A 21,457-nucleotide genomic window follows, 5' to 3' on the forward strand; every position below is an offset into this window, starting at 1 on the left:
GTGAGCGTGCCGGGGGGCTGAGTGTGCTTGGTGAAGGGCAGCATGGTGCTACATGGCCATGTTCTGGGGGCTCTGGTGAAATGGGAGCGGGGGTGTGGACCCCCAGTGATCTCTCAGTGTCTGCGCTCAGCCCCCCTGTGGGAGTCGGAGTCCCACAGAGGGCTCAGCACGTCTGGCATTGAGGCCTGGCTGGGGCAGTGCCGGAGGCAGCTCTGGCCGGCTTGGGATGGGTTCAGGGCTCCCTCTTCCCCCAGCTGTTAGTGCCAGGTTCCCGCAGGGGCCCTTGGCTGCAGGGCCCGACAGGGGCTCAGCCAGATTCGGCCCTGGCCCGCTGCCAGACCACGGCAGAGCCCCCGGCCTGGGGTTTGGCTGCAGCCTCCTCCCGCTTTGCCTCATGGGGAGGGCACAGGCTGCCCGCTGGGAAGAGTGTGGTGGGGGGAGGGAGGGCTGCCCATTGGGAGGGGCGTCGCAGGGGGTGGGCTGCCCACAGGGAGTGGCGTGGCGGAGGGCACAGGCTGCCTGCTGGGAGTGGCATGGCGGAGGGCACAGGCTGCCCACTGGGAGTGGCATGGCAGAGGGCACAGGCTGCCCGCTGGGAGTGGCATGGCGGAGGGCACAGGCTGCCTGCTGGGAGTGGCGTGGCAGAGGGCACAGGCTGCCTGCTGGGAGTGGCGTGGCAGGGGGTGGGCTGCCCGCTGGGAGTGGCGTGGCGGAGGGCACAGGCTGCCCGCTGGGAGTGGCGTGGCGGAGGGCACAGGCTGCCTGCTGGGAAGAGTGTGGTGGGGGGAGGGAGGGCTGCCCATTGGGAGGGGCGTAGCAGGGGGTCGGGTGCCTGTTGGAGGTGCGTGGTGGGGGCAGACTGTCTGCTGGGAGGTGTGTGGCGTAGCAGGGGTGGGGTGCCCACCGCGAGGGGCGGAGGATGGTGGGAGGGCTGCCCCCTGGGAGGGGTGTGGCAGGGGGAGGGCTGCCCCCTGGGAGAGGTACATGGCCAGGGGGCTGCCCATGGGGCTGCCTGGGCGCGATGCCCTCCGGCCGTGTCTCTGAGGCCCTGTCTCTCCCCAGGTGGCACAGGACTGCCTCCCGCAGAACAGCTCCCAGCGTGTCCACGCCTTCTCCACCACCACGCTCAGCGACATCCTGAAGTCCTTCTCGGACGTGAGCGCCATCCGCGTGGCCGGGGGCTACCTCCTGATGGTAGGTACCTTCCCCCGCCCCCTGCCCGCCCGCGCTAACCCCGCCCGTGCTAACCCCGCCCCTGCTCTGCTTCCAGCTCGCGTACGCCTGCGTGACAATGCTGCGCTGGGACTGCTCCAAATCCCAGGGGGCCGTGGGCCTGGCCGGCGTCCTGCTGGTGGCCCTGTCCGTGGCGTCAGGACTCGGGCTCTGCTCGCTGCTGGGGATCTCCTTCAACGCAGCCACCACCCAGGTACCGCATGCCAAGGCCGGGCAGGGCCATGGGGAGAACTGCCTGCCTGTCGTGCTTTGCTCACTCTCCTGCACGGGGGCTGGAGCTGGCACCTCCGGGGCCGGGACCCGCCTTCTCACCTGCTCCGCAGCCGTATGGGAGACCTGCGGGAATAACACGGGCACTCTGCCCTCGCCATCAGGGCAGGCCCTGATGCCCTAGTGCAGCACTAGGGGGCGCTGTGCTGTGGAGCAGGGCGTGGGGTGGGCGGGGAGTCACGGAGTGTGTGGGGACACAAGGGCCTGCACCCCCGGCTTCCTGCGATTCACCATGACTCTCAGCCAGCCAGTAAAGCAGAAGGTTTATTTAGACGACAGGAACACAGTCCAAGACAGGTCTTGCAGGCACAGACAACAGGATCCCCCCCGGTTAGGTCCATCTTGGGGTCCCAGGGCCCCACAGCCCCCTTGGGAGGTCAGAGCCCCGTCTGCCTCCCCGCCGCTCCACCAGCCAGCTCCCGAAACTCTCCTTCAGCGACCCCTCCCACAGCCTTTGTTCAGTTTCCCCGGGCAAAGGTGTCACCTGGCCTCTAACCCCTCCCTGGGTTCTCATGTTACACGCTCAGGTATTCTCCCTCGGTCAGTCTCCCATCCCCCAATGCAGACCGTTCTAGCCGCACTCCCCTGTCAGCATTCACAGACCACAGTAAGAACAGTCCCAGTTCGTCACAGGGGGTCAGTAGGGGGCGCTCTCCCCAGCGTCTGAGCCTGGTGCGGGGCGCTAGCTGCCCTTGCGGGGAGGCAGACCGGGGGGCTGTGCCCCAGCCTGTGGGATCCCGAGCCCTGTTCCCATGGGATCCTGGGTTCTCCGGGTGGAGCTGTGGCGGGTGCTTCTCCCCCAGAGGTGGGCACACTCCAGCGCAGGGAGAGGCAGCACTGGGGTGCTGGCAGCTGTACCGGCTGCAGAAGCTCAGTATGGAGGCTGGTTTCTGTCCCTACAGGTGCTGCCATTCCTGGCCCTGGGCATCGGGGTGGACGATATGTTCCTCCTGGCTCACGCCTTCACCGAGACCAGCCAGCACGTCCCCTTCAAGGTGAGGCCACCCTGGCCTGGGCGACCTGCCTCGGGGGGCGGGGGCGGGTGGGGGGCGCTGGGTGACCTGCCTCGGGGGGCGGGGGCGGGTGGGGGGCGCTGGGTGACCTGCCTCGGGGGGCGGTGGCAGGCGTGGGGCGCTGGGTGACCTGCCTCGGGGGGGGAGTGGGCGCAGGGCACTGGGTGACCTGTCCTGTTTGTTTCCCCCACAGGAGCGGACGGGCGAGTGCCTGAGACGCACGGGCACCAGCGTGGCCCTCACCTCGATCAGCAACATGATCGCCTTCTTCATGGCAGCCCTGGTGCCCATCCCTGCCCTGCGCGCCTTCTCCCTGCAGGTACGGGCCCCCCAACACCCACCCCGCCCTCGCCCTGTGCGCCTTCTCCCTGCGGGTACGGGCCCCCCAACACCCACCCCGCCCTCGCCCTGCGCCCTTTCTCCCTGCGGGTACGGGCCCCCCAACACCCACCCCGCCCTTGCCCTTCGCCCCTTCTCCCTGCAGGTGGAACTCTCTCCCCCCCCCAAGTCCCTCTGCCTTTCGTGCCTCTTCCTCTGCCCATTGTACCCCAGGGTCACGGGGGGGCCGTGTCCACCCTCGCCCTGCAGCTCTCCCTGGGCGTGAGTCCGTCTGCCCATCCCAGCCAAGCTGGCAGTATTGAGGAGACGAGGCGATGCCAGCTGGGCGGGTCCTGCTCATACCCCCCATGCCCATCTGCCCTGCCCTGTCCCAGTCCAGGCCCTCGTCCCCTACACACTGCCCCGCCTTCGGGTACCTTGGGGGGAGCCGAGCTAGAACCCGGGGCTCCCAGTGCTCGGGGGGGCTGCGAGGGTCTGGCGTGTCTAGCAGCCAGTTGTCTGGGGAGCTTGGGGGTCACCCTGCCCACGGCTCCTGGGGGTCACTGGGATTCATCAGCACGGGTGGGGAGAAGGCCCCTCTGCCAACAGACTTCCACTCCCAGTCCTGGCAGAGAGCCCTGGGCACCGCAACTGACCGAGGTGGAACATGACCCCACACACGTGTCGGACACACACTGAGACCCAGGCCCCGTTACTGGCTGAGGTGTGACATGGGCCCACACGCGTGTCAGACACACACAGACCCAGGCCCCGTTACTGGCCGAGGTGTGACATGGGCCCACACGCGTGTCGGACACACACAGAGACCCAGGCCCCGTTACTGGCCGAGGTGTGACATGGGCCCACACGCGTGTCAGACACACACAGACCCAGTCCCCGTTACTGACCGAGGTGTGACATGGGCCCACACGTATGTCAGACACACACAGAGACCCAGGCCCCGTTACTGGCCGAGGTGTGACATGGGCCCACACATGTGTCAGACACACACACAGATTCAGGCCCCGTTACTGGCCGAGGTGTGACATGGCCCCACACGCGTGTCAGACACACATGGAGACCCAGGCCCCGTTACTGGCCGAGCTGTGACATGGCCTCACACGCGTGTCGGACATGCAGACCCTGGCTCCCCGGCAGGGTGGTGAGCAGGGTTTAACCCTTCGAGCCCCGTGGCCTGAGCTCTGCGCCCCGTGTCCCTGCAGGCTGCCGTGGTGGTGGTGTTTAACTTCGCCATGGTGCTGCTCATCTTCCCAGCCATCCTGAGCCTGGACCTGCACCGACGCCAGGACCAGCGGCTCGACGTCCTGTGCTGCTTCTACAGGTGCCGTCTCCCGCCGCCAGGAGGGGTGGGGGGCGCCCAGGGCAGAGCCAGGCCCGCGCCGTGCTCCGGGAGGGGTGGGGGGCGCCCAGGGCAGAGCCAGGCCCGCGCCGTGCTCCGGGAGGGGTGGGGGGCGCCCAGGGCAGAGCCAGGCCCGCGCCGTGCTCCGGGAGGGGTGGGGGGCGCCCAGGGCAGAGCCAGGCCCGCGCCGTGCTCCGGGAGGGGTGGGGGGCGCCCAGGGCAGAGCCAGGCCCGCGCCGTGCTCCGGGAGGGGTGGGGGGCGCCCAGGGCAGAGCCAGGCCCGTGCTGTGCTCTGGGAGGGGTGGGGGGCGCCCAGGGCAGAGCCAGGCCCGCGCCGTGCTCCGGGAGGGGTGGGGGGCGCCCAGGGCAGAGCCAGGCCCGCGCCGTGCTCCGGGAGGGGTGGGGGGCGCCCAGGGCAGAGCCAGGCCCGTGCCGTGCTCTGGGAGGGGTGGGAGGCGCCCAGGGCAGAGCCAGGCCCGTGCCGTGCTCTGGGAGGGGTGGGGGGCGCCCAGGGCAGAGCCAGGCCCGTGCTGTGCTCTGGGAGGGACGGCGATGGGCGGCAGAGCCCACGTGCCAGGCACGGCTGGGCCCAAGCGTGTGCCCGCAGGCAGCCCCTGTGCAGATCATTCTGCCGGGCCAGGATCGGGCCCCAGCTGGCAGGGCTAAGCAATGGCTCTGGGGGGTGCTTGGGGCCTCGCCCCCTGGCTTGAGCACAGCTGGGCGCCTTTCCTGGGGTGGCCGGGGGGGGGGGGTCGCTCCAGGGAGAAATCCCACTCCCAGCAGTGGGTGCGGTGAGCACAAGGGCAGCTCTTTGAATGTCCCCCGGCTCCTCCTCCCCCAGCCCGTGCTCCACCCGTGTCATCCAGATCCAGCCGCAGGAGTACGCCGACGCCAACGAGAACCACGCCTCTCACCCCTCGCCCTATGGGCACCCGGCTGTGGCCACCAGCACCCAGATCACCACCACGGTGCAGGCCTTCACCCGCTGTGACCCCTCGGGCCGGCACGTTGTCACCATCCTGCCGCCCACCGCCCAGGTCTGCACCGCGCCGCTGGCCCCTGCCGACCCGCTGGGCTCCCAGCTCTTTGCCCCGGCCAGCTCCACCCGCGACCTGCTGGCCCAGCTGGACGGGACCAAGGGGGGCCGGGAGTGCGTGCCGCTGCCCCTGTGCCGCTGGAATCTGGCTGACTTCGCCAGGGAGAAGTACGCCCCCCTCCTGCTGCAAACCCAGACCAAGGTAGGGGGGCTGGGCCTGCCGCCCCCGGCTCCCGTGGGCCCCTCATCGCCCTGGGGAGGGGTGCAAGGTGGGGGGCCGGGGGTGGACCATGGCAGTGCTGGGGAGACTGGGGACTGGGGTAACTCCCAGGCTGTGCAGGGGAATGCTGGGGGGCTCCCTGGCACTCCGGGGGGAGCTGTGGCGCTGTGCTGCAGGGCAGGGGGCGGGGGGCTCTGCCCTGCCCAAGGGGGCGCCCGGCCCAGCCTGACGGGCTCCCCGTCCCCAGGGCATCGTGGTGCTGCTGTTCCTGGCGTTGCTAGGCCTCAGCCTGTATGGCAGCACACTGGTGCACGACGGGCTGTACCTGACGGACATCGTGCCGCGGGGCACCAAGGAGCACGCCTTCATCGCCACCCAGTCCAAGTACTTCTCCTTCTACCACGTCTTCATCGCCACCAAGGGCGGCTTCCACTACCCCAGCTCGCAGGAGGCGCTGTACGCCCTGCACCGGGCCCTGGGTGCCCTGCAGCACGTGGTGCGCGACCACGCCCGCCAGCCGCCCAAGATGTGGCTGCACTACTTCCAGGATTGGCTGCGAGGTGAGGATCCCGCCTGCCCTGCCGGCCCCCACCTGTCCTGTGTGCCCCTGCCAGTCTCCGCCTGCCCCCACCTGCCCTGTGTGCCCCTGCTGGCCCCCGCCTGTCCTGTGTGCCCCTGCCAGCCTCCGCCTGCCCCTGCCTGCCCTGTGTGCCCCTGCCGGCCCCCGACTGTCCTGCGTGCCCCTGCCAGCCTCCGCCTGCCCCTGCCTGCCCTGTGTGCCCCTGCTGGCCCCCGCCTGTCCTGTGTGCCCCTGCCAGCCTCCATCTGCCCTGCGTGCCCCTGCCAGCCTCCACCTGTCCTGTGTGCCCCTGCCAGCCTCCATCTGCCTTCACCTGCCCTGCATGCCCCCGCCTGCCTTGCATGCCCCTGCCAGCCTCCATCTGCCCCCACCTGCCTTGCGTGCCCCTGCCAGCCTCCATCTGCCTTCACCTGCCCTGCCGGCCCCCGCCTGCCCTGTGTGTCCCTGCCAGCCTCCGCCTGCCCCCGCCTGCCCTGCGTGCCCCTGGGAGGTCTCCGTCCATCCCCGTAACCCCCGCGCTCTGTCCCCAGGCCTGCAGGCCGCCTTCGACAAGGAGTGGCAGGCCGGGCGCATCACCCGCGACAGCTACCGGAACGGCTCCGAGGACGGCGCGCTGGCCTACAAGCTGCTCATTCAGACGGGCGACAAGAAGGAGCCATTCAACTACAACCAGGTGTGAGCCGGCCCTGTGCCCGGCCCTGCCCGAGAGCCTGGCCTGGCCTTGAACTCGCCTCTGAGCTGGCCAGACCCTCCGGCCCCCGCAACTCACCCCATGCCCGTCTGCTCCCCACAGCTCACCACGCGCCGCCTGGTGGACGAGAACGGCATCATCCCCCCAGAGACCTTCTACATCTGCCTGACCGTGTGGGTGAGCAACGACCCGCTGGGTGTCGCCGCCTCCCACGCCAACTTCTACCCCCCGCCGCCCGAGTGGATCCACGACAAGTATGATGCCACCGGCGAGAACCTGCGAAGTGAGTGCAGTCGCGGGCACGTCTGGGCACGCATGGGCACGCATGGGCAGATGCAGGCTGGGCACGTGCCAGCACGCGTCCTGCCAGACACCCCACACACGCCACACAGGGTCCTGCTGGGCACACCCCCATGCACCAGCTTGCCATGCAGTGTCCAGCAGGGCACCCCCCACATGCCACACAGGGTCCTGCCACCCCCATGCGCCAGCGCACCACACAGGGTCCAGCCACACACGCCAGCTGGAACCCTAGTTGTACTGAGCTCCCCGTTCCAGTGTTGCCCACCCATCTGGGCTGGCCCGGGCGCCGGCGTGGGAGGAGGAAGGGGGCAGTGTCGGGAGGGCAGAGGCCGTGGTGTCCCCCCGCCTGACCCTCGCTGCCCCTTCCCCCCAGTCCCCGCAGCCCAGCCCCTGGAGTTCGCCCAGTTCCCCTTCTACCTGAGTGGCCTGCGCCAGACAGCGGACTTTGTGGAGGCCATCGAGAGCGTGCGGGCTGTGTGCGAGGAGGCGGCCCGGGAGCGTGGCGTGGCCAGCTACCCCAGCGGCTACCCCTTCCTCTTCTGGGAGCAGTACATCGGCCTGCGCCACTGGTTCCTGCTGGCCGTCAGCATCGTGCTGGCCTGCACCTTCCTGGTGTGCGCCGTGCTGCTGCTCAACCCCTGGACCGCCGGCATCATCGTGAGTGCGCCCGGGGCGGGGGGCACCACGGGGTGGGGTTCAGACGCTGCCCAGCCCCCCGGGATCCCTGGGAGAGCTGGGACCTGGGCCCTCTGGCCCTGCAGCTGTCACTCGAGACCTGGCCTGGGGCGCCTTGTTCACGGACGGGCCCCCTGGAGCCCCCGATCGCCCCCAGGCTGGAACACAGTCCAGCGCCTCCCGAGCGGCTCCAGGGGCTGAGCCGGAGCTCCCAGGGCCAGGGTGGGGAATGGACCAGGAGGGGCTGGCTTGGGACGCAGCCCGGAGCTGGGTACTGGGAGCCGGTGCCTTTCCCTGGCCTGGCCGGGCTTCCACCCGCTGGCACCGGCGCTCTCCCAGCCTGGGGGTCCCTGGCATAGCTCCCCTCCCTCCGCCTGGGCGGGTGCTTTCACCGGAGCGCTGACCCCTGGGCTCCAGGCAAGCAGATCCCATTGGTGATTTGGGGGGGTGTTCATTCCAAATACCCCCGACCTGACCTGGCGTCCTCCCCGCCACCCCCCCCGGCCATCGGCATGTCTCTTCACACACCCATGGTGCCGCTTCCCCGGGCGGCTGGGCAAAGCGTCTGTAATTGGTATCGTTCACAGCAATAGGGCACCCATCACCCTGGCTCTTGTCTGGGGCAGAGTGGATGGCTGCCATGGGGCAGAGCAGTGGGACAGAGGGTCATGGGACAGTGCAGTGAGGCAGACAGGAGGGTGCAGAGTGATGCAGCGGCACAGTGGGGCAGATGCTGTGGGGCAGGGCCATGGGGCGGATGCATTGGGGCAGGGCAGTGGGACGGATGCCGTGGTGCGGATGCCGTGGGGCAGGGCTGTGGGCCAGGGCCGTGGGGTGGATGCCGTGGGGCAGGGCCATGGGGGGGACAGGGCCATGGGGCGGATGCAGTGGGGTGGTCCCTGCTCTCTGGCCGACTCTCCCCCGTGCCCGGCAGGTGGCCGTGCTGGCCATGATGACGGTGGAGCTCTTCGGGATGATGGGGTTGATGGGCATCAAGCTGAGCGCCATCCCGGCCGTGATCCTCATCGCCTCGGTGGGCATCGGCGTCGAGTTCACCGTCCACGTGGCCCTGGTGAGTCGGGGGGGGGTCGCCTGGGCCAGCAGGGCTGGGCCCCCTGCGGATCCGACCCCAGCGCAGCCCCACAAAGGTCGGGAGAAGCCCATTTGGGCCAGGGCAGCACCTGTTCTGGCACCGTCTCCCTGCGGCTCCCAGCCTGGGGGTGTCCAGCTACCCCAGCCCCCCCCCCAGCCTAGCTGGGCAAGCCCTGGGGCGCTGGCAGGCCCCGCTCACCAGAGCTCAGCCATGAGATGCACTCGGGGCCCACTAGTGAAAGGGGCACAAACCCCCCATCTCCCGCTGAGCCCAGCTCCCCCCAGCCCTCTGTGAACCTGGCCCCCAGGCCAGCGTCAACCACCTCTAGAGCCCAGCCGGCTGGAGACCCTCCCCGGCCAGGAAAGGGGGGGGCAGCAGGGGGAGGGCAGGGGCAGTCTGTCCAGCCGGCCCCGGGGGGAGGGGAAGGGTCAGTCCATCGGGGGGAGGGGGTTAGGGTCAGTCCGTCTCTCTGCCCACGCCGGCCCAGAGCTGAGCCGTGTCCTGCCCCCAGGGGTTCCTGACGGCCATGGGGAGCCGGACGCTGCGCTCGGCCCTGGCCCTGGAGCACACGTTGGCACCCGTGCTGGACGGGGCGCTCTCCACACTGCTGGGCCTTCTCATGCTGGCCGGCTCCGAGTTCGACTTCATCCTGAGGTACCAGCGTGGGGGAGGGGAGAACGCCTCTTTAGCTCAGCCCTGGGGAGCCGGGGGGGGCATGCGGCTGTGGCCAGGGGTGCAGACGTGCCCAGAGTGCCTGGGGGGGTTATGTGTGGGGTGTCTGCAAGCGTGCAGTGGTCCACAGGTGTGGGGGGGGGCATAGGCGAGTGTGCAGGCATGTGGGGGGGGTTGTGTGCAAGCAGGCAGGGATGCCCGGGTGTGGGTGTGGGTGTGGGCGTGTGTGAGCGTACAGGGGTATCCAGGGGTGTGTCTGTGCATGTGGGTGAGCGTGCAGGGGTGTGTGGATGGGTGTGAGCATGCAGGGGTTGCCGGGGGTGTGGGCGCATGCGGGTGTGCCCGGGTGGATGGATGGGTGTGGATGGGTGTGAGCGTGCAGGGGTTCTTGGTGGTGTGGGTGCATGCGGGTGTGCCCGGGGGATGTATGGGTGTGCGTAAGCATGCAGGGGTGTGTGGGTGTGGGTGGGTGTGAGCGTGCAGGGGTTCCTGGGGGTGTGGGTGCATGCGGGTGTGCCCGGGGGGATGTATGGGTGTGCGTAAGCGTGCAGGGGTGCGTGTGTGTGTGTGTGTGTGTGTGTGCGTGTGAGAACATGCAAGGATTCCCCAGGGGTGTGGATGATGTATGGGTGTGCGTAAGCGTGCAGGGGTGGGTGTGAGCATGCAGGGGTGTGTGGGTGTGCATAAGCGTGCAGGGGTGCATGAGGGCAGCGGTGTTGGGAGGCTGGCCAGAGAGGCCGCCCTAGGGCAGCAGAGCTGGCTGGGGTCATGGGGTGGGGGGCGCAAGGCCCCACTGCGTGGGTGCTGTGCACCCCCCTGGCCCATTTGCCTCTGCGATGTTCCTACTCTACCTGTCAGGGCTGAGGGGGTGGGCCCTGTTTACAAAGCATGCTGGGATGCCCCGTCCCCATGGCGTGGCCGGGCTCCTCTCACTCTGTCTCCTCTGCCAGGTATTTCTTTGCCGTGCTCACCGTCCTGACTGTCTTGGGCCTCCTGAACGGCCTGGTGCTGCTGCCCGTCCTGCTGTCGGTCATCGGGCCCCCGGCCGAGGTGAGAGCCCCCGGACCCCCCTGCAATGGGGCCTGGCAGGGAGTGGAGACTAGTGCTTGAAGAGGGGCATGGCCACCAGGATGCCTGGGTTCATTCCCAAGTCTGCCTCTCCCTTGCTGGGTGCCAGGGTCAGATGGGGGGAGGGGGAAACAGTGGTCTGTGCCTCACACTGGCTCCGCCCACACCCACAGGCTCTACCCACAAGCCCATGGGAGCTAGATGTTTCTTGGAGAATGATCAGTGCTGAGGTTAAAATGACCACCATTAGGTTTCAGAGTTAACGCTCGATTGAGCTGGACCGGGGGCACCTGTCCTAAAGCTGCCTCTGCAGGCCTGGAGCCCATTGAGAAGGGCCAGCCCTGGCTCTGATAGTGCCCCAGCCCAGTTCCCTGTACCCTCTGGACATCCCGTTGCCTTCCCGTCTCACCCTGCGCCCTCCTCCCCCCAGGTCATCCCGGCGGATAATGGCAGCCGCCTGCCGTCACCAGAGCCCATCCCACCACCCATCAGCCATCACGGCTTCTACATGCGGCCGCCCCCGGCCTGGCCCGGCGCCTTTGCGGACTCCCTGGACTCGGAGTACTACTCGGAGAGCACCGCGGGCTCGGGGCTGACCCACCCCCAGCCCTACGACCCCGGCGCCTACATCCTGCCGCCCGCCCCGGCCCGGGTCCTGGTGGAGGCCAGCAAGAATCCCAGCTTCCCCACCATCACGGTGAGTGCGGGTGCGGTGCCCCTGCCAGACAGCGCCAGCCCCATCCCCCCTGGGTGCGGCCTCCAGCTGCCCCCTGTTAGCAGCCCCCTGCCTCCCTCTTTGCCTGCTGGACTCACGGGAGTCTCTGCCCTGCACAGGTGGTGAAAACCTACCAGGAGAACCAGGAGCCGCCAGGGAAGAAGGAGCCACCGAGCACCAACCAGACCCAGTCCCTGGCTGCCGGCGACTCCCTCCCATCGGCCGGCCCAGATCTCAGGGACTTGCCTCAGCACAGACTGCCCCGGCCCGGCCCCCCCGGCGCGAGGACTGCCCCGCACCGAGCCCCCTGGCCCCTGCGGACTGCCCTCCCCGCCTACAGCGGCAGCTACACCACGGTGACGGCCACGGCCTCCGTGACGCTGGCCCTGCACCCGCCCCTGCCGGGCTCCTTGCAGGGTTACACCCATGACAGCTACGAGGACAGCGAGTCCGACTGCCCGGAGGAGCCCGGCCCGCCCGCCTGCAGTGCCCCCGGCTCGGCCGCGCCCAAGACCCTCGTGCTCCACCACCCGGGACGGGCAGATGGCTCTGCAAGGCCCTAGGTGAGCCTGGGGACTGAGCCCTGTGCCAGGGGCTCCTTCGCCCCACCCCTGCCAGGCAGTGCCAGCACCTCTGGGGGTTACCTGGGGCCAGCACTGCCCCTGGGGGTACACTCCCTGTGCTTGGCGGGCCCTGGCGCCATGGGGCAATTCGATGACAAAGCAGCGGCTTTGTATGTGTCCCTCGTGCCCGCAAACAGTGACACACACAGGGTGCACACCTGCCCACACAGATGGTGCACATCCACATGTTCCCACGGGGCTCGCACACTCGTGCCCGCAGACAGGGACACATGCAGGGTGAACGCACGCCACCACACACAAACGGTGCACACACATACACACACACAGACAGTGCACGTCCGCACATACACCTCGACGCGGGCCTCGGAGCCAAAATCTTACCGCGTTCTAGGTGAAACCGAACTTGCTTTGATCCACCGGAGTGCGCAGCCCCGCCCCCCCGGAGCACTGCTTTCCCGCGTTCTAGGTGAAACCGAACTTGCTTAGATCCACCGGCGTGCGCAGCCCCGCCCCCCCGGAGCACTGCTTTCCCGCGTTCTAGGTGAAACCGAACTTGCTTAGATCCACCGGAGTGCGCAGCCCCGCCCCCCCGGAGCACTGCTTTCCCGCGTTCTAGCCGAATTCGTGTTCTATCGGGGTAGAGGTGGAGCGAGTGGGCTTGCCCGCTCGTGCCCGTGGACAGGGGGACACACAGGGTGCACGCATGCCCACACACACAGATGGTGCACACATGTATATGCAGGGTGCATACACACACACAGTGCACGTTCACACATACCTAGTGGGCTTGCACGCTCGTGCCCACAGACAGGGACACGTGCAGGGTGCATGCCTGCCCGCGCACGTATGCCATGGAGTGTGCTGACTCCACAGGTGCTCATGGCGTGTGGGAGGCCCCTGTGGACAGATGCCTTGGAGAAGCCAGCAGAGCTGGTAGCCCAGCCAGTGGGCATGGGGGATCCGGCTAACCCAGCTGCCTTGTGTCTCCGCACAGGTTGCCCCGGGAAGCGCCGTGGTTCCTAGCCGACGCCTGTCGTGTCCCCGGAACCAGCTCCCGTGCCCAGGGAGCGGGCAGAGCGGAGAAGAGACGCTGTGAGCGCTGGCACCCTTGCGTGGACGCCAGCTGAACACTGAGCTGCAGCGAGCTGTTGGACTGGTGACCTGCGCCAGGCGCTGCCAGCAGGGGCAGTGCCCACGGGCGGGGGCAGGAACTGCTGCCATCCCTGCATTATGCTGCTATTCCCCAATGATTAATTATTTTATTTTTATTGCTCTGTGCTGGGACAGAGATCTGCCCTGACCCCGCCTGGCAGCGCCCCCTGACCCCGCAGCAGAAGACGGCTGGGCTGGGCTGGGCTGGCGGGGGCTGCTGCCCCGGGGGGCGAACAGCTGGGCCTTTTGGTGAAGCACTGCGTCGAGGTTTCTATGCAAGGTGTGTGTGAACAGGCTGGCCGGGGGAAACCCCCAGGGGCTGCCGAGACACCCTCTGCCCCCCAGCCTGGCCTGGGGTCTCGGTTTGTATCCCCCCACCCCCAGTTTTCCCTCCCCCTCCCAGAGCAGGTGTCTTTTCTGCGCCCTAGGAACTGCAGCACGAACGCCGGCCCCTTGTCACTTTGGGGACAGCTGCGGGCTGGAGGAACGGCGTGGGGAGCCTTGGCAAAGGAGCTAGAAACACACACACCCCCGGTGTGCCCCTCAGCCAGTCCCTCTCCCCATGGACCCAGCTGTCCCCCACTCCGTGTGCCCAGGTCAGGTCCCTGCCCAAGCGGGTATCCTGGAGCTCTGCACCCTCCACTGGCGTATGGCGGGCGGGGGGCTCAGCGGATCCCTTGGGCAGGAGCCAGGGCCATACCCTGCCACCCCGCCCCCAGCACCGAGTCGTGGGGCTCCCGGGAGACCAGCAGTGTCTGGGGAGGGGCCCAGCAAGCCCCTTGCAGGGGGATGAGATGCCAGCCCCAGTGGAGATGGGAGGGTCGGGGGGCTGAGCTCTGGCCCAGGGGCGCCCTGGACTCACGCGAGGGGCTGGAACAGGGGGCCATGTGCCCCCACCCTGGGAGACCTGCACGGTCCCGACCCTAGTCACTGAGAAGGGAAACTCGTGCTTGAGGGGAAGGACGTTTTCTCACTTTGACACCTAAAGCCTGATATCAGCAGGGCCCAGATCCAGCGAGGCCTAGCGGCTAGAGCGCTGGCCCGGGCCTCAGGACCCCTGACTTCTCCTTCCCGCTCCTTGGGAAAAGCCCTCCCTCCCTCCCTGCCTCAGTTTCCCCATGGGGACAATGCTACCCATCCTCCTTTGTAAACGGCTGTGAGACCGAACTGTGAGGCTCCTCCAGTGCATTTGATGTGGGGTGGGGGGGAAGGGCTGTGTCCTGGCAGGAAGGGGGTCAGGGAAAGGAGGGGATCTGGGGCAAATTGGAGGGGGATGTGCCCCCTCCCCATACAGGCCCATCCAAGGCCTAGGTACCCTCTATGTCTCTCTTACGCCCTTTATGGGGTGCCTTGGTCTGGATGCTGCCTGACAGACATTGATTGGCGGGGGAGGGGTGTATTCCAAATAGCCCCCCCGCCCTCGTGCGGTCACACAACTCCCCTGCATGACCCCACACCCACCTGTGCCGCTGCAGCCAGATCAGGGAGCCTTTGAGAAACAGGACCCTGCCCTGCCCCCTAGGCTGGGCTTCCCCCCAGCCGGCCGGGACCCGATCCTGTAGCCGGGGCCGCTCGCCGGAGGCAGGCAGGGATCAGTTGGGCTCCTGGGGGGTCTGCTGTGGAGTCACTGGCGCTTGCCTCTCCGTTCCCTGGCACTTTAACCCACCTCCCCAGCCCAGGGTCCCCATCAGCCCCCGCGTGGGGCTTTCTTTTGGGTTCCTGGCCCAGGGCAGCGATGGGGGACCCCGTTCTCAGCAATTGGCCCCTCCTGGGCCAGCAGGTGGGCTGGTCAGTACCGCGTGGGGCCGGGGTGCCCACTGCCCCGAGCCGCCAAGCGGCAGCCTGCCCCCGGCGCCCCCGAGACAAGCAGAGCCCCAGCCCGGCCATGCCATATAAATTATTTATATTACAAAGAAGAAAGGTTTATTTTTGTAGTTTGTACAGGCCCTTAGCCGGGGGCTGGAAGGTTTATTTTTAAAGAGTAAAATATATATTGTCTATCCCGGATGGGCTGGTGTCCTGGCCTCGTGCTTCGTCTGGCCCGGGAGGGAGGGAGTGTGTGTTCATATGCGCGTGCCCAGAGTGGGGGGATCTCTGCAGGCTGGGGGCAGTTAGCGAATGTACACTTGTGTGTGGGCACATTGGTGACAGGGCAGTGTGTGCGCCCCATGCATGGGTGGGGCAGTGTGTCCATGGCTGCGTGAAGGCAGGGGAGCGTGCACAACGCTGGGGGAACCTACTGTGAGGTGGGGGGTTATAGAGGACAGTGGGAGCAGTGACAGGGAGGTTGGGGGGACACTGGGGGCCAGGCAGCTCCTTGGAAGGCCACAATGCAGGGTCCTGTTCTCCCCACACACACACACACACACACTGGGTAAAGACCCCCCCAGCCTCGCGCTTGCGGATTCACCCACATGGGTGACCGTTGCCGTCTCGTGGCCGCAGCGTCTCCACCAGCGAACAGGCCCTCACCTGGGGCTCCCAGGGCAGAGGCCTGCGGCCCGTGGGGTGGGGGCAGGGTGAGCTGCCCATTTAGCTCACGGCTGGCTGGGGCATGGGGGTTGGCTCTCCCCCCAGTGACGGCTGGCACAGCCTCAGCCGGCCCAGGGCTGTTCACTGGGGGTTCTGGCGCCTTGGGACCTGTGCACGCATGAGGTTCCCCCCACCACCAGCTCTGCCGGTGCCCCTCCCTCCCGACCCGCAGCCCCCTACTACCCCAGCCCTGGATTCATCCTCCCCCTCCAAGCTCTGCCGGTGCCCCTCACTCCCCACCTGCAGCCCCCTGCTACCAGCCCTGGATTCATCCTCTCCCCTCCCCCTCCCCCCAGCTCTGCCGGTGCCCCTCACTCCCCACCTGCAGCCCCCTGCTACCAGCCCTGGATTCATCCTCTCCCCTCCCCCTCCCCCCAGCTCTGCCGGTGCCCCTCACTCCCGACCCGCAGCCCCCTACTACCCCAGCCCTGGATTCATCCTCCCCCCCTCCTTCCCCCCAGCTCCGCCAGTGCCCCTCCCAATCCACAACCCACTCACACCTGTATTCATCCTCCCGCCTAGCTCCGCCGGTGCCCCTCACGCCCGACCCACAGCCCCTGCTACCTCAGATAGGCACTACATTAGCCTTTTTCCAGTCATCCGGGACCTCCCCCGATCGCCATGAGTTTTCAAAGATAATGAGGCGCTGCATTGATTAGCTGGGCGCTGACCGTTCTTTGGACCCACAGCATCTGGCTGGCATCTCCTCCTGTGCCACTCGCAGCAGCTCACGCGGTGCGGGGAGCCCCTGTGGCACGGCAGGGCCTAAGCCACGCTCAGGGGCTAGACAGGCCAGCACTCACACCAGGTGTCTGCCCAGCTTGCCGGCACGTTCAGCACCAGCTGGCTCGTTAATGGGCACATGCCAACCTAGAGCCAAGTGCAGCCCCTTGGGCCTGGCCCAGCTGGGTCGTCTGCGATTCCTCGCCTGCTGAGGGGGGCTGGTGCCGTAAACCCTGCCCGTGCGGGTCACATCAAGGGCATACCACACGCCTTAAAACAGTCCCTGCCCCCCCCCCTCCGCCAGCTCTGCCAGTGTCCCTCACTCCTGACCCGCAGCCCACTCACACTCTTTGCCAGGGAACTGATGGGATTAGGATGACCAGACAGCAAGGGTGAAAACTCGGGACAGGGGGTGGGGGGTAATAGGAGCCTATATAAGAAAAAGACTCAACAATCAGGACAGTCCACATAGAATCGGGACATCTAGTCACCCTAGATGGGATTGTAGGTCAAACAGAGGGGGAGTGCGGGGGTTGGGCTCCCCAGCCAGGCACGAACTGTGCTGAGGGGACCTGGGCTGGCCCCTGCCAGCTGAGCGATTCCACGTGCAAACACTGCCCCCTGCAGGCCCTGTACAAACCTCCATGTGGGCCCAGGGGATCTCGGCACTGCCTGGTGTGGGGGGTATGAGGGCGGGGTTACAGGGACTGTTTGAAGGCATGTGATATGCCCTTGATGTGACCCACATGGGCAGGGTTTACGGCACCAGCCCCCCCCCCAGCGGGCAAGGAATCACAGACCACCCAAAAAACGAGGGGGGGCGGCGGGACCAGCTCACCAGGTGGGGGGATGGGGAGGCTGGCATCAGACGCAGGCCACGTTGTGAACAGGACAGGCCGGGGGTGGGGGGGCGGGGCTGAACACCAACTGTGCAAGGAAGCAGCTGTATGAAAATATCAGTGATGACTGGCTGAGGCCCCACGAATTCATCACACACTGGGCCCCGCCCAGTGATTGCCCACAGGGCAGAGCCGGGAGCCCCAGAAATGCAGGTCAGGCCCATGGTATTCAGTGAGGGGCTGGGGGTGCCAGGCCCCTGTGCAGACCTGGGAAGACTGGGGGGGTGGGAGAGATGCCAGGGCTCCTTTCCCACCACTTTGGTGGCAGGGGGCACACGCAGGGTCATTTCCTGCTGGCTAAGGGCACCGGCTGGCTCGGCCTGCACCTGGTTCTGGGCCTGGCCATGCAATGAGTTTGGGGCGCTCAGCCCCGAGAGCTGGGGTGAGTGTTCACGGCACACACAGCCCAGCCCCAAGGCTGGGGAGAATGAATGTCCCACCAGGCCCGGGAAGGGAGCTAGGAGGCCTGGGCTGCATGTGCCATCACTGAGCGTGCGTACCTGGTGGAGCTGAGCACTTAAGTGGGTTCCGGGGCAGCCCCTCAGTTAGGTGTGTTGCGGGGAAGGGGCTGCCCCAACCCACTGAAGTTGGGCGAATGTCTGCCCTGGCTCTCCATTTCAGAACTCTGGCTCCTCTGCCTTTGCCCTAGAGGCTTTTTTGGTTGCCACCCTGTGGGCCGTGTGGGTTAGCACTAGGACGAGACAGCCTGAGGGCCTCTTGGAGGATCTGGCTCCCCTCAAACCCCCGTGGCTGTGTCACCACCAAGGCGCTCCAGTCAAGAGGCTAGTCAGGCTTCTTCCGTCGCTGTAGGCCACCCACCTCCATGAAAGGCAGGAGCTTGCTGTATGCTGACACCAGGGCCGGCTCCAGGGTTTTGGTCACCCCAAGCAGCCAAAAAAAAAAAAAAAAGCTGCAATCGCGATCTGCAGCGGTAAGGTCCTTCGCTCTGAGCAGGAGTGAGGGACCGTCCGACGAATTGCCACCGAATAGTTGGACCTGCCGCCCCTCTCCGGAGTGGCCGCCCCAAGCATCTGCTTGCCGAGAGGGTGCCTGGAGACAGCCCTGACTGACACCTAAGTCACCATCGCTGTACCCATCAGGAGTGTGTAAAGGGAAACCTGTTCCCACGTCGCCCCAAGGGCATTTAGGAAGGGGATGGGTCTAAAGCAATGGAAAAACCTCCATCACAGCTACTAAAACCGAAAGTGTTTCCCAAAAGCCGGAAGAAATACAACTTTGGGACAGACGACCCCAAAAGAACAACAAAGAAAACACACGGAGCTCTGAAAACAGGGTACTAACACAAAGACAGAGAAAAAAAAACACGGGAGAACAAACAAGGAAACAATTAACATCTTACACAGTAAAAAGAGTGCAAAAACAACCCATATAAAATGCTATTCATCTGTCTTTGACCAATCGCCAGGGGAGAGCGCGAACGCAGTCCCCCACTACCACAAATTATGCAGTCGAGTTTCCCGCATTTGGGGAAATCGCAGGGGTCAGCACACCCGCAGTGCAATGGATGAGCCTCACCCTGGGAAAACCACCTTCATGATCATGGTATCTCCCCTGCCAGGTAAGTATGAGTTCCTAACGCCCAACCGCCGCCCGCCCTCGCTCGCCTCCTACTTTTAACCCGCGGTGCGGACCGCCGCGCCCCGACCGCCGGTCTCGCCCACACCGGCCCCCAGTGTCGTGACCTGCCTCAACCTGTCCCGAGGGCCCTTCCTTTTCCACGCCGAGCCCCGTGTGCCAAATTCGGGCCCTGCTGGGCAGCCTGCCTCCACTCCCACAATGCTATGCTCCCATCCATATCTGCATACGTGCTCACGCGGCTCCGCCCCTCCAGTCGGCCCCTCCCCCTGCCTGCCCAGGCCCGGCTCTCTCCCCTGGCCAGCCCCGGCTCGTCAGCGCTACGGGGGCTAACCCGGGGGGGGTCGGGGTGGTGCCCATCGAGCCAGGGCGGCGGGGAGATCTCAGCGCGGCCGGGGACCCCTGCCCCACTCTGGCACAGTCATGGGGTGGGGGCAGCTCCTCACCCCCCAACAGCATTTGGGGGTCAGCTGGGGGTGTGACCCGGACCCCGCCCTCCAGGAACGTGCCCTGCAGCCTGGGCGGGCCTGGCACCCAAGGGGTTACAGCTGCTGGGGGCGGGGGGCACAGGTTTGAATCCCCCACAGGGGTCCGGGGGCAGCACCCATCACTCACTTCCCCCCCCCCATGAGATTGGCCAAGGCAGAGGACAGGCTGTGTCTGAGCCCCCGCACTAGGGAGAGGGTCACTCTCCAACTCGGCTCCCCCAGCTCCCTGCACCCCCAGCCTGTGTGTGTGGACAGCGCCCCCAGGCCTGAGCTGGCTCCAGGGGCACGAGCGAGGGCAGGGGTTCCGAGCAGCAGCCGGCCCCTCCGCCGTGCCCGGCCTGGCTAATCCCCGGCAGAGCAGCGGTTGGCTCCTCCCTGCACCCAAGGAATCCCGTCCGGTGGGGGGTTGGGGCGGGGTGGGGCGAGCTCCCCTTTTGTCCCAGGCATCATCCCACTGGGAGCCAGAACCGGGCAGGGGGTTCGGGGCAGGTGCCGGAGGCAGCAGGTTTCCCCCACCCCGCCCAGCTCTGCCTCAGGCTAGCCCCAGGCCAATTTCTATGGTGCCATAAAGGGACTGATGCGCATTTCACACACCCCGTGTCCCGCCCCTGCCAGAGGGATAAGGAGGCAGTTGCTGGAATAACCTCTGCCCCCCTCCCCACAGCCAGGCTGGTCAGTGGGCATGAACAGGGGCCCTGCCCCCCACTCCTCGCGGCCTTTGGACTCCAGAGTCACTGGGAGCAAAGGGCTCAGCGGGGGGTGGGGGAGGGGCGCTGAGGATGGGCAACACCCAGTGCCAACCCCAGGCTTGGAGACAGGAGCGGGGGACCTATCCAGAGCCCCACTTGGGCACATGAGAAAAACAGGGCAGTAATGAGAACAGGAGGGGCTGCAGGTCAGGAGTTAGGGCTGGGCTAGCAGGGGGGCTGCAGATCGGGAGTGAGGGGCACCGGCAGAGTTGAGGGAGCCCAGGGCTGGGCTAGCAGGGAGCTGCGGGTCGGGGTGAGGGGCACCGGCAGAGCTGAGGGGTGCCCAGGGCTGGGCTGGCAGGGGGCTGCGGGTCGGGAGTGAGGGGCACCGGCAGGACTGAGGGGGTGCCGAGGGCTGGGCTAGCAGGGGGCTGTGGGTCAGGAGTGAGGGGCACCGGCAGAGCTGAGGGGTGCCCAGGGCTGGGCTGGCAGGGGGTGCGGGTCGGGAGTGAGGGGCACCGGCAGAGCTGGGGGGAGCCCAGGGCTGGGATAGCAGGGGGCTGCGGGTCAGGATTGAGGGGCACCGGCAGAGCTGAGCAGGGCCACCCGGGGGGGGGCAAGTGGGGCAATTTGCCCCAGGCCCCGTAGGGGCCCCCACAAGAGTTTTTCGGGGCCCCTGGAGTGGGGTCCTTCACTCGCTCTGGGGGCCCCGGAAAACTCTTGCGGGGCCTGGGCCCCTGGAGCTTCTTCCGCTCTGGGTCTTTGGCGGCGGGGGGGGGGGGGGTCCTTCCGCCCCGGGCCCCGCCGCCAAAGTGCCCCCTGAATCCTCTGGGCGGCCCTGGAGCTGAGGGGGTGCCCAGGGCTTGGCTAGCAGGGGCTGCGGGTCGGGAGTGAGGGGCACTGGCAGAGCTGAGGGGGTGCCCAGGGCTGGGCTTGCAGGGGCCTGCGAGTCGGAGTGAGGGCCACCGGCAGAGCTGGGGGGGACAGGGCTGGGCTAGCAGGGGGCTGCGGGTCGGGGTGAGGGGCACCGGTAATGCCAGCCAAAGTCAGGCAGCAGAACAGCAGGGGTGCTGTAGGCTGGGGCTGGGAGTGGGGGGCGTGGGCAGAGCTGGGGGTGCACACAGGGCCCCAGCTCTCATTCAGAGCCAAGGAGTCCCCCCGCCCCAGGCTCCGGAGGGCCTGCACCAGGGGCAGCAAACAGGCTCCTGGGGGTGGGGCACAGAGCCATGTGCTTGTGAATTTCAGGACACAAATTTCTATTCAGTGGTGAAAAAGGACGCTCAACTGTAGCTGTTGTGACTGGGTGTAGCAAGAGATGAATTCCTACTTCTTTCACCCCAGGAAACAGAACACAAAGATCGGGTCGAGCCACTAGTGATGATAACAAAGGCCTGGTCTACACTACGACTTTAAATCGGATTTAGCAGCGTTAATTCGAATTAACCCTGCACCCGTCCACACAACGACGCCATTTAATTCGAATTAAAGGGCTCATTAAATCGATTTCTGTACTCCACCCCGACGAGCGGAGTAGCGCCAAAATCGAT

General features: G+C 66.9%; 1 protein-coding gene and 1 non-coding gene across 4 annotated transcripts in view; one reads left to right on the forward strand and one right to left on the reverse strand.

The window, feature by feature from the left end:
• The window catches only part of PTCH2 (patched 2), a 46,992-nt gene extending 32,002 nt beyond the window's left edge, over window positions 1-14,990 (forward strand). The window contains exons 9-24 of one of the 3 annotated variants that reach the window (XM_054038609.1): window positions 1,063-1,194; window positions 1,271-1,426; window positions 2,406-2,498; window positions 2,710-2,835; window positions 4,058-4,176; window positions 5,036-5,432; window positions 5,698-6,010; window positions 6,561-6,703; window positions 6,824-7,004; window positions 7,398-7,681; window positions 8,634-8,771; window positions 9,304-9,446; window positions 10,415-10,514; window positions 10,963-11,229; window positions 11,367-11,810; window positions 12,826-14,990. In XM_054038609.1, coding sequence (XP_053894584.1) covers window positions 1,063-1,194; window positions 1,271-1,426; window positions 2,406-2,498; window positions 2,710-2,835; window positions 4,058-4,176; window positions 5,036-5,432; window positions 5,698-6,010; window positions 6,561-6,703; window positions 6,824-7,004; window positions 7,398-7,681; window positions 8,634-8,771; window positions 9,304-9,446; window positions 10,415-10,514; window positions 10,963-11,229; window positions 11,367-11,810 — 3,036 coding nt within the window. In that variant the 3' untranslated portion in view covers window positions 12,826-14,990. Of the gene's footprint in view, window positions 1-1,062; window positions 1,195-1,270; window positions 1,427-2,405; window positions 2,499-2,709; window positions 2,836-4,057; window positions 4,177-5,035; window positions 5,433-5,697; window positions 6,011-6,560; window positions 6,704-6,823; window positions 7,005-7,397; window positions 7,682-8,633; window positions 8,772-9,303; window positions 9,447-10,414; window positions 10,515-10,962; window positions 11,230-11,366; window positions 11,811-12,825 lie in introns of those variants that run through there. The other 2 variants (XM_054038610.1, XR_008446014.1) reach the window with 2 other exon arrangements.
• Window positions 14,991-18,560: 3,570 nt separating this feature from the next.
• LOC128842647 (U1 spliceosomal RNA) lies at window positions 18,561-18,724 on the reverse strand. Its single transcript, XR_008446076.1, has one exon. It is a non-coding gene; the product is annotated as a U1 spliceosomal RNA (small nuclear RNA).
• Between the last annotated feature and the right edge of the window lie 2,733 nt (window positions 18,725-21,457).

The sequence above is a fragment of the Malaclemys terrapin genome, chromosome 8, assembly GCF_027887155.1.
Source record: "Malaclemys terrapin pileata isolate rMalTer1 chromosome 8, rMalTer1.hap1, whole genome shotgun sequence".
Lineage (NCBI taxonomy): Eukaryota > Metazoa > Chordata > Testudines > Emydidae > Malaclemys > Malaclemys terrapin.